The 12,240-nt window shown below is 37.3% G+C and overlaps 1 protein-coding gene across 1 annotated transcript; it reads left to right on the forward strand.

The window, feature by feature from the left end:
• Positions 1–1,068: 1,068 nt before the first annotated feature.
• wu:fj16a03 (uncharacterized protein LOC335475 homolog) lies at positions 1,069–4,158 on the forward strand. The gene is made up of 4 exons (XM_034302562.2): positions 1,069–1,131; positions 2,317–2,399; positions 3,183–3,290; positions 3,679–4,158. The coding sequence occupies exons 2-4, from the start codon at positions 2,345–2,347 to the stop codon at positions 3,762–3,764; spliced, it is 249 nt and encodes an 82-aa protein (XP_034158453.1). The 5' UTR covers positions 1,069–1,131; positions 2,317–2,344; the 3' UTR covers positions 3,765–4,158.
• The last annotated feature ends 8,082 nt before the right edge of the window (positions 4,159–12,240 follow it).

Here is a 12,240-nt window from a genome sequence, read left to right on the forward strand (position 1 = left end):
TTCCGATCTGGCCACAGATTTTCATATGAATTGAAGTATGGGCTTTGGCTTGACTTTTTCAACCATTGCTTTGTAGTTTTTGCCCTGTGCTTTTGGTCATTGTTCTGCTGGGATGTAAATTTTCACCCTAAACATAGATTACTGGCTGTCTGGATCAGGTTCTCCTCAAGAACTTGTATTTGGCTCCATCCATGTTGCCCTTGATGGAAACAAGATTTCCAGTTCCTTCTGCTGAAAAGCAAGAGAGCATGATGCTATCCTTGATGCTAGGAATAGTGTTACCTCAGTGTTGGGCTGTATTTGGTCTGCTTCAAACATTATGCTTTGCTTTTAGACCAAATGGCTCAAAACCTTTTTCCAAAAGCTCTCAGATTTTGTCACATGCCTTCTAACAAACTCCAGGGATGCCTTTATGTTAGTCTTCCTTCTGGCCACTCTCCCATAGACTCCAGATCAGTGAAGAGCTGATGATATTGTTAAGGTCTGCACAGCTTTCCCTTATTTCAGCCAGTGAGCTCTGTAACTCCTTCAGTATTGTAGCTGGACTCTTGGCCATTTCTCTGACAAATTCCCATGTTGCCTGTGCACTCAATTGGGAAGGACGGTTTGATCTTGGTAGTGTCTGGGCTGTGCCATATTTTTCCACTTTGTTATAATGGATTTCACAGTTCTCCTAGAATGGTTCAAGGCTTTTCTGAACTTTTTATAACTTTCTGAAACCCTCCAAAGTCAGTGATATTTATTGTGCAACCATACAGCAAAAAGATAATAATCACTATGGGGTGAATACTTTCTGGAGTCACTATAGAGGGAGGCTCTGCATGCAGAAAATAAAAATCAATAACAAATGAAAACCAGACAGTTTTTTAATGAATTGTATAGCAGTTATACTCACTGGTTTAAAAATAATAAAATGTTCTGATCTATAGTTAATCCATCACTGACATCGACTGCTGTCATGACAAGTGTGAGTCACTCTGGTGTCTGTATTGTTGTCTGTAAACTGTGGTAAACAGAACTAAGCATTAGCACCTGGTGTGAAGGCACAGTCTGGCGTCTATTTAAGGTGTGGGTTCTCATGAGATCTGTCTGCTTCATTAGAGTGGAGACACACAACACGGATTTGTGAGTGTAAGTCTAATTTAAGTTTATTTAATAGTTTGACATTAAAAATATTGCATTGTTATTTATTGACTGACAAAACTTTGAAATCCTAAATAATGTGTTAGCATGTTTGGCATGGCTATTGGTAGGTGAAGATTTAGAAAAGCTGTGCTTTTTTTTTACCTTAAACGAACTATTCCAGAGTTAATGTCAAGTGATTCATTTTAAACATTATAAAAGCTCGGTTTCGGTTACTTGTAACTCTTCTAGTTAATCGTGTCCGTGCACTTATACCATTATGAATGTTTTTACAGAGAACGCTCTCACACCATAGTTATTTAATTGGAAATATAATATGTTGGAATGTCTTTCTCATATGTTGCAAACATGGAGAATTGCCACATTTGTTTATAGATTACTTAAAAAAACAGACAGCCATGTTTCCATGTAAAACAAATGCTGTTGTATAAACCATTACCAGAAGCTGGCTGTCTCACATGGAGACCCACAAGACACAGGACACATTTTTATATATATTTACAGATGTAATTAGATTCCATTCATGATTTAATGTGTTGCCAATTTCAGACACTAAACCGCTAAGCCCTTGTGTACTGAAAAACATTGTTTCAAAGGGAGCTTGAAAAAAGAGAGGAATGCAAAAGTGACAGAATGTAACCTGACAGACATTTCTATTACATAAGACAGTTTCAAACAGCTTTCTTTATGACATTCATGTGAAAACCACTTATTAGAATTATTAAAAATTTTGCATGAAATCAGGCTAAACAAAGTATTACTCCAGATGACCAGGACAGTGATCAGACAAAAGTATGATATTATTATAGGCCATATCTAAAAGATTTCAGTTGCTAGGAATAGTGTTACCTCAGTGGTTGGTTGGTGGATTGGTTGGTAGGTAGGAAAGAGATTTGGGTAAATCCTTGACCAAGCACTGACTCGTTGCTTGGTGCCATATAAACGGTTACGCTATTCCCTCACCCACTCCAGCTCTATTCTTTCAAATGCAGACATGTTTCATAATCTTGACTGCCTGACAAACTGACTGCCATTGGCCTTTGGAGATAAGCCTATTTACATGGTGTATGTGTGTGTGTTTGTGTGTGTATGTGTGTGTGTGCAGCCACGTGTCTCAAGCTCCATCCAAAGCTGTATAAAGTTACTGTTTTTTTCTTTTTGCTCTGTTTCAAGCCAACAGAGCAGTGAACAGAGAGCGACAATGAAGGTCTGGTTTCTGCTGTTTCTGCTGCTGCCACTCTGCCTAGGGACATCTGGTAATCATAACTTTACCATCTTATTCTAAGGATTTTTAGTATTAGTTGTAGTACAAAAAACATTTTAGATCATCTGTACAAAAATATTTTAGATTTGCAAACTTTTCTAACGAAAAATTAAATGTTACAGAAAATGTTTGCCCAATATATTTTTTTTGGGTTAAAAATCAAATTAACTCTAAAATTATATATATTCAATGTATTTAACAGATTTGTCAAGCTCACAGGAAACAAATTTTGTATACTTTTTTTTGTATACTTAATCAAAAAACATGATTTGCCTGCATTGTTATGAGAAAGATTCATTTTTCAGAAAGGAAGAATTAACATGTTCAGTATTTTCTGAGGTTTTTCTATTTACAGTACAACTTGTTTATCTATTAACAGTACAACTTGTGATTACAACACAAACAACTGATAATACTGTCCTCTCATGTTTTCTAAATTTAATGTACAGTTTTAAAAGATAGTATCTTGGATATTACAACTGTTCTTCTGAAAACCTCTCAGCAACTGGCTTATTGTTTTGGTGGTGTATGTGTTTGAGAAAGAAGTACAATAATAACAGTTTTGGCAGTATGGAAACATGTTTGACATGAGAAACAATTTGACTGGACTTTAAAAAGTACAACTGTATAATAGGCAAAGATTCACAGTGGTCCTGAAGTAATGCTGTTGTCTGTTAATCCAATAGCAACACCCAGGCAATTAAAATGTTTCTTTTCTGTAGATGACTTATTGAGACATAAGTGTGATTCATGATTTTGAACGATTGATCCACAGGTGTTGCAACAGAATTTAAAATTGACTGCTATGGGGAGGATTTCCTAATGGTGAGGAACATGGTCATGCATTGTAGAAGCAAGGTTCAACAGGCGTGTTACACCAGATGTAAGCAGCACTGCATTTTACTCTACTTATCATTAAGCCTAAATGGTTAAGGCGTGGTCTCTGAAACACCAGAGCATTGGTCCAGCAGAAATGTTACACTGTACACAAAACATATTCAAATAAATATTAGATAGTATGTATGAATATTAATTTCATGCTATGTTACTTGGTTAAAGGAATATTTCATTTGTAGAAGCTTTCATTAGTGATTGACAGGAATTATACAAAGCATAAAACATAATTATTTTGATTGATTTGAACTGAAATGTAGATTTTGTGTTGATGTGTTGAAAAATATAGAAAAGCATGGAAAAGCATAGTTTTAGTCAAGCATCATTCAATCTACGCAGGCTTCAAATCTCTTTATTTCTGGATGTGTTCCCTCTAGCAACCGGAGAGAAAGGCTGCATTCGAACAGAGTTCTGTAAGAGACCTGGCTGGAAATGCTGCGACACAAACCTCTGCAATGCCTAACGTTAACACCAGAGAGAGCTAGACTGACATCGAGAACTAGACGAAGAACATCACGAACAGGATGCCTTTCTCTACTTCCTCACCTATTTCTTTCTTCTGCATTTTTTCTGTAAAAAACACACTTGAGATGGCATAATAAATAATTGTATAAATTATTTCTTATGAGTCACATGCATGTTAAAATGCAGCACATTCATTTTTTTGTGTATGTGAGGAAGTGAGTAGTTCAAGTTCCTATATCCTACATCAGAGTTCTTCCACTAAAATTTGCACAGGTCCAGTTATATAAAATTCCTTGCTTACAAAAGAAATGAATATGACTGAATAGTGACAGGAGTTTCCGTTTAATGCTTAATCATTTTTTCTTGTCTATAAATAAAACAGTTTGAAGTGGTGTTTCGTAATGGCTCTTCATGTTGCCACTTTTGACTAGTGCCCACGGACTCAGCAGATGAAACCTTTTGAATTTAGCACAGAAGAATAAATACATACATACTCTCTGTCAATTCTGTTTTCATCTACTTTTTTAAACAAGTCATGTCATGAGTTTGCTAATCAGTCAAGAGGGTAAACAAAATGAAAAATAAGCTAATGTCTCTAGCCCTGTAGCTAGTCTCTGGTCAAATGAGCTGCCTTTAGCTAAATAATTTATATAAATGCATGTGATTGGATAAGCTATGACAGAGGATTTGCTACAGAAGTCACATGGTTTATATTTTAAAAAATAAAAAATAAATAAAAATTAGAGTCACTGAATTACAGCCAGTTTGTTTCATAAGTTTGTGAGCTCTGCTTTTATAATTTGCATGACATTGTGTGCAAAAACAGTTTTCAATTAATATTTATATCATCATTTTCCAACCTCTCTCTCAGAATTAAACAGGCTGTTTTAATTATGTCTTTGAGACTGCTGTATGTAAACTGCTGTCTGTTCAACCCTAACACTAAACTTGAAACTAAAAATGAATTTTATCCATTTATTACATATTTAGCTAGTTTAAAGCTGTTTTATTAAAAAAAAAAAAAAAAAAAGCTATAGCTAGCTAGCTTTAACACATTGAGAATGATGCATGCTTTGTTAGATAAAGCTAACTCATATCCAGTAATTATACTGAATTGTCATGAATTAGATAAAATATTAGTATGAAATAAATACTACTTATGTCCTGAGGGTCTAGTAGGTCTAGGAAAGATGAAATTGCCCCGTGTTTCAGGAGTACCTTTTTGTCATACACTATATGGCCAAAAGTATGTGGACACCTGATCATCACATCCATATGTGCCCATTCCAAAACCATATGGACCTGGCCTGCCTTTTGCTGCTGTAACAGCGTTCACTCTTCTGGGAATGATTTCCACTAGGTTTTGGACTGGGATTTGTGCTCAATCAGCCACAAAAGTATTAGTGAGGTTGGGCACTGATATTGTGCAATGAAGCCTGGCATGCAGTCGGCATTCCAATTCATCCTGAAGGTGTTTATTGGGCTTGAAGTCAGGGCTTGGCGCAAGCCACTCATTTTCTTTTGCACCAACCTTGGCAAACCACGTCTTATGGACTTATCTTTGTGCACAGGGTCATTGTCATGCTGGAACAGGTTTGGGCCAATTAGCTCCAGTGAAAAGAAATCATAATGCTACAGCATAGAAAAGCAATTCTAAACAATTGTGATCTTTCAACTTTGTGGCAAATGTTTGGCGAAGACCCATAGATAAATGTGATGGTCAGGTATCCACATACTTTCGGTCATTCAAAAAGAATACATTATTAAATTTAAACTGAAATGCTAGGGGTGAAATGTCTATGTTTCCCGACAGCCAGGAACAGCATAGTTTTCAGTGTGACAGGGGAGGGCTAACCTGCTGTGAAGTGAATGAGTGTAACTAACATGCTGTGAAGTGAAATGGCAGGGCTAAAATGCTCTAAACTGAATGGGCTGTAAAGTGAATGGCGTAGATAACATGTAAAATGATTGGGGGGAGTTAACATGTTGTAAAGTGAGTGGGTGTGGATAACCTGCTGTAAAGTGAGTGTGTGCGGATAATAAGCTGTAAAGTGAGTGGTGTGGATAACGTGAAGTGAATGGGTGTGGATAATATGCTGTAATGTGAGAGGGTGTGGATAACCTGCTGTAAAGTGAATGGAGTAGATAACATGTAAAGTGAGTGGTTGTGGATAACATGCTCTAAAATGAGTGGGTGTGGATAGTGTTGCAAAGTGAGTGAGTGTGGATAACATGCTACAAAGTGAGTGATGTGGATAACATGCTATAAAGTGAGTGGGTGTAGATAACATGCTGTAAAGTGAGTGATGTGGATAACATGCTATAAAGTGAGTGATGTGGATAACATGCTGTAAAGTGAGTTAGTATGGATAACATGCTATAAAGTGAGTGATGTGGATAACATGCTGTAAAGTGAATGGTGTAGATAACATGCTGTAAAGTGAGTGATGTGGATAACATGCTATAAAGTGAGTTAGTATGGATAACATGCTGTAAAGTGAGTGATGTGGATAACATGCTATAAAGTGAGTGATGTGGATAACATGCTATAAAGTGAGTGATGTGGATAACATGCTGTAAAGTGAGTGATGTGGATAACATGCTATAAAGTGAGTGATGTGGATAACATGCTATAAAGTGAGTGATGCGGATAACATGCTGCAAAGTGAATGGTGTGGATAACATGCTGTAAAGTGAATGGTGTGGATAATAAGCTGTAAAGTGAATGGTGTGGATAACATGCTATAAAGTGAGTGATGTGGATAACATGCTATAAAGTGAGTGATGTGGATAACATGCTGCAAAGTGAATGGTGTGGATAACATGCTGTAAAGTGAGTGATGTGGATAATAAGCTGTAAAGTGAATGGTGTGGATAACATGCTATAAAGTGAGTGATGTGGATAACATGCTATAAAGTGAGTGATGTGGATAACATGCTATAAAGTGAGTGATGTGGATAACATGCTATAAAGTGAGTGATGTGGATAACATGCTGCAAAGTGAATGGTGTGGATAACATGCTGTAAAGTGAATGGTGTGGATAACATGCTGTAAAGTGAATGGTGTGGATAACATGCTGTAAAGTGAATGGTGTGGATAACATGCTGTAAAGTGAATGGTGTGGATAACATGCTGTAAAGTGAATTGTGTGGATAACATGCTATAAAGTGAGTGATGTGGATAACATGCTGTAAAGTGAATGGTGTGAATAATAAGCTGTAAAGTGAATGGTGTGGATTACGTCTAAAGTGCATGGTGTGGATAGCATGCTGTAAAGTGAATGGTGTGGATTACGTCTAAAGTGCATGGTGTGGATAGCATGCTATAAAGTGAGTGATGTGGATAACATGCTATAAAGTGAGTGATGTGGATAACATGCTATAAAGTGAGTGGTGTGGATAACATGCTATAAAGTGAGTGATGTGGATAACATGCTGTAAAGTGAATGGTGTGGATAATAAGCTGTAAAGTGAATGGTGTGGATTACGTCTAAAGTGCATGGTGTGGATAGCATGCTGTAAAGTGAGTGGTGTGCTTAACATGCTCTAAAGTGAGTGGTGTGGATAAAATGCTGTAAAGTGAGTTAGTACAGATAACATGTTCTAAAGTGGGCTAACCTGCTGTAAAGTGAATGGATGTGGATAACATGGTGTAAAGTGAGTGTGTGTGGATAACCTGTTGTAAAGTGAATGGTTGGGGCTAACATGTTGTAAAATGAATAGGTGGGGTTACAATGCTGTAATGTGAACTGGTGGACTTAACCTGTTTTAAAGTAAATGGTGTTATAGTGTAACTAACATGCTTAACTTAACAGTGAATGAGATGGGCTAACTGCTGTAAACTGAATGGGCAGGGTTACCATGCTGTAATGTGAATGGGCAGTGTTGACCTGCTCTGAAGTGAATGGGTGGAGTTAACCTGCTGTAAAGTAAATAGGTGTGACTAACATGCTGTAAAATGAATGGGCAGGGCAAGCATATAGTAAAATGAACAGGCAGACCAACCTAAGTGAATAGGTGTGACTAACATTCGGTAAAGTGAGTGGCTGGGGCTAATCTGGTGAAAAGAGAACTTACACAGCTACAAATATTTGGACACACTTTCAAGTAGTTCCTGTTTTCAAATTGTTTGCTAGGAGTTTCTCATCTGTACTGTTTTTTTTTTTCATCAATAATTTTGCTCTATCATTTTTCATTTGTTGTAATTGTTTTACTTTCCCTTCTGCTGCATTTTCATTTTGTGTGAAGACAGCAAACCAGAGGCCATCCACATCAGATCTGCCTAAAATCATCTCAACAAAGCTTTGACTAAAGTACGTTTAAGATGGCAAACATTCAGTTCAGTGACTGGCCTGTTGGGGTGGGACCGTATCCATCCCACTAGGGAAGGTGCTTCTCTCATTTCTTGCAGCATAGCTCATAGTCTCAGAACAGGCCTAGTTAATAGGTGAGCCAATCCAGAGCCAAGGGCAGGGATCAGACAAGCAGGCTAAACCAACCATCTGCTAGCTGCCTTGAGTTGTCACTTAGGTTCCACCATATTGATACTGTGTCTGTTCAAACAAAAATGTAGAAGTATGCAGAAAGTTTGTTTTAATAATCTATATAACATAAAGTTAGACTATATGCACAGCCAGCAACTTTGTTCAGAATCTATAACTGCTAAATATTAGATCTCTTACATCTAAAGCACTTATTGTAATGGAAACTAATACAGATCAAGACTTTCATTTAATGCATTTAACAGAAACATGGATTAAATCAAATGAGTATGTAGTATTAAGTGAAGCTAGTCCTCCAAGATACAGTGATATACATCACCCTCATCTAACTGGCAGAGAAGGAGGCATCGCATCGCTAGGCATCACACAAAAACCTGGACATGAATTTGACGCATTTGTTCTTTATACAAACAAGTTCTTTATACAAACATACCATACTTAGCCACAAAAAATAAGTCTATCCATTCGATTCCAATTACTATTGATTACAGAGCCCCAAAACAGTAGTCTGAATTCTTTATAAATTAGCATTTGTGATTTCATCTCAAACCTGCTTGTTTCTCTAGACAAAGCAGCAATTGTTGGGGACATTAATATTCATTTTGATAATCCACAAGATCCTCTGAGAATTGCATTTATGTCGGTTTTAGATTCAGTAGGTGTTAATCAGGATATAATAGGATCCACTCATAACAGTGGTCACACTTCATTTAATACTAGCATTCTGATTAAATATAGAAAATATAGTCACATTACCCCAGTCTGAACCTATGTCAGATCAATACCTCATCTTATCTAAAATGTCTTATTCTTAATATATGCACTTCACTACGGTACCACGTCAAACCTACATTCATGTCAGCTACTGCACATAGTTTTATCAATAATCTCCCTGAGTTATCAACCTTGATTGGATCAGCGTCTGACCCCATGGTACTTGATCAGGAGATTGTATGCTTAAAGTCAGCGTTCTGCTACACTCTAGATAATGTAGCTCCACTTAAAAGAAAAATAATTAGAAAGAAAAATTAACACCCTGGTATAATGAACACACAGACACCTTAAAACAGACCACTTGAAAATTAGAATGTAAATGGTGTCCAACAAAAGCTATAGCTATACAAATGCTCTTAGTTGCTGCTAGATCAACATATCTCTCCAACCTACTAGAAGACAACAAAAAATAATCCTAGATTCCTATTTAATACTGTAGCAAAATTAACTAGGAATAAGCCCCTCACAGCAGCATGCACACTATCAACATGTAGTAGCAATGTCTTTCTAATTTTTTTCAATGACAAAATTGAAAATATCAGGCAAAAAAAAATCAGACTATTAATTTAAAGCAAGTGTAAGATCTGAAGCAAACTGGCAAAGAAACCAAAGAAGCCATAAAGCTAGGAATCCTGCTCCCAGACTTTGCAGACCCAAGTTAAATACCACTTGTTTACTGATTGCTGGATTTCAACTGACCTGTGAACAATCGGCAACTGATAGGACATCCCTGACCAGAGGACGAACCCTCTCAGCCAAGAGGAACCTCAGTCAAAATTATTGATCTAGGCCGTTGGCCAAGACCAGATGGCTCACCCAACACGATGGTAAAACTGAAGGGTTGGTAAAATGTGAAGTTGAGTACAATGTATTACATGCATGTTACCAAAATTCCTGACTAAAGTTCTAACTTAACCTTGTGCAAAGTTTGCAAAGCACATAACTCAGAGACCAGAATGTTAATTAGTTTTAGAGGAGGAGAATACAGTTTACACCCTGCCCCAAGATCCTGCTGATTGGAGCAAACATTTTGGGGTCAGCCCAACTGGAAAGGGTTAAAAACTCCTGACACAAAGGAAAGTCTGAGTCTCATCCAACACATCTTTCAGGAGTCTCATCCAAAACATCTGTACGAGAGTCCATCAACATCTTCAGGGAGCCTCTACCAACATCTTCAAGGAGTTCTCTTCAACTAACAGCTCAAGAGAGTCTCCATCCACATCTGAAGGAAGCCAAGAGCTTTAGAAGTTCATCACAAGGAGATCACGCTTGCTCAGAGACTCCGCATCCAGACTGGTTCTTGCAAAGCCTCTAACTCTCACCTTCGCACTGCTGTGAACCATTCATCAAAGTTTTGCAACCCACCTAGGAGACTCCGCCGGGTTTGCTACTCACTCTGTTTATCAGCACCATTGGTCTTTCGAGACGCTACATAAGGCCAACCAGACCGCCGACCAATCAACATAGCCAGAAACTCCTTACAAACAACAACGCAACGAGGGAATCCCTGGCAACACAAACACAAGTATAGTACCTCCAGATACTCGCTGATCTGGTGCATTTAATACAAGTTTAAAGTCCTTCTAAATGAAGTGAAAGTTAAATTAAACTGATAAGTTGATGGTTTGTTCAGGTCATGGTCTGAGAAACTGCTAGAAACTTGGAATTGCATTCACTCTCTTTTCAAAGCCATTTTCACTCCTGTTTACTTGTGCGTGTGTTTGTGTTAGATTAGTTTCTGTGTTTTAGAATAGTAATAAAGTCTCGTCTGATTTTTAAAGGCCAGTGTCTTGTGTCTCTGTGCTTCAAATTTACTGCCTTAAACTGCCAATCTTGTTACTGTGCTCTTAATATAGTGTTTCATATATTTAGGTTATTATTGCCGGTGGGCACGGAGGTAATATCCCATACGCAATTAATAAATACACTCATTTCAACTTATCACTGGACGAATAGTTGATCAGCTATTAAAATATTAAGTTTACAAATTTCCTCTTCCGAGCTGATCTGCTAATCTCTTACATATTTTGGTGGAGAGTACATCAGCTTAACCTAAATAGCTAATTTCCTTACACAAGAGAATGTGATAACCAACCATGTAGATGACAATATAACCACATCAGATCATTGATTAGAATGCTTTACTCCCCTTCTAGAGACTTTATTAATTTCCTCATCAAAATTGTTAACTTGTCTACTAGATTCCTTACACATTTCTTCAAACAGATACTACCAGAAGCAGCAATTTTTCCCTGAGCACTGGCTATGTACCTAAATCTTTGAAACTAGCAGTTATCAAAACCCCAATTAAAAAACCTGACCTGGACCCCTGTCAGCTGTCCAACATCAATACTAATATCAAAGATCCTTTATCCTTTATCCTAGAAAAGGTTGTAGCACAGCTGTTATGCTCATACCTACATAGGAATAACATTCATGAAATCTGTCAGTCAGGATTTAGGCTTCATCATAGCAATGAAACAGCGCTGGTTAAAGTGGTAAATGACCTACTACTGGCCTCTGATCAGGGTTGTGTCTCCTTGCTTGTGTTGCTTCACCTTAGTGCAGCTTTTGACACCACTGATCACATTATTCTCCTTGATAGAAAATGTTGTTGGAGTCAAGGGAACGGCCCTCTCCTGGCTCAGGTCTTATTTGACTGATCGTTATCAGTTTGTAGATGAAAATGGTGACTTCTCTAGGAATACTAATGTAACGTTTGATGTTCCACAAGGTTATGTTTTAGGCCCACTACTTTTTTCTATATATGCTAAAATTATTTATAAACACTGTATTAGCTTTCACTGTTATGCTGATGACACACAGTTATATATTTCAACAAAGCCAGATGAGAGACTATAGTCAAGGAAAGTGTAAAAGACATTAGACACTGGATGCTCAGTAACTTGCTTCTATTTAATTCTGACAAGACAGAAGTACTTGTACTAGGAGCACAGGCAGCTAGAAGTAAGCTTGCTGATTACATAGTAACTCTGGATGGCCTTTCGTTTACATCATGTTCAAAAGTAAAAGACCTTAGCGTGATTATTGACTCCAGTCTGTTGTTTGAAGCTCATGTAGATAATATTATTAGAATAACCTCCTTTCTGCTAAATACTGCTAAGATAAGAAATGTAATGTCACTACATGATGCAGAAAAAACTAATTCATGCTTTTCTTACCTCTGGATGTTCCAG

This window comes from Pangasianodon hypophthalmus, chromosome 3 (assembly GCF_027358585.1).
Source record: "Pangasianodon hypophthalmus isolate fPanHyp1 chromosome 3, fPanHyp1.pri, whole genome shotgun sequence".
Taxonomy (NCBI): domain Eukaryota; kingdom Metazoa; phylum Chordata; class Actinopteri; order Siluriformes; family Pangasiidae; genus Pangasianodon; species Pangasianodon hypophthalmus.

Excerpts from the sequence above, each read along its gene's own strand:
- wu:fj16a03 (XM_034302562.2), top strand. The coding sequence starts at position 2,345 with ATGAAGGTCTGGTTTCTGCTGTTTCTGCTGCTGCCACTCTGCCTAGGG. Across the intron at positions 2,400-3,182 it reads ACTCTGCCTAGGGACATCTG|GTGTTGCAACAGAATTTAAA; the intron begins GTAATCATAACT and ends ATTGATCCACAG. Across the intron at positions 3,291-3,678 it reads ACAGGCGTGTTACACCAGAT|CAACCGGAGAGAAAGGCTGC; the intron begins GTAAGCAGCACT and ends TGTTCCCTCTAG.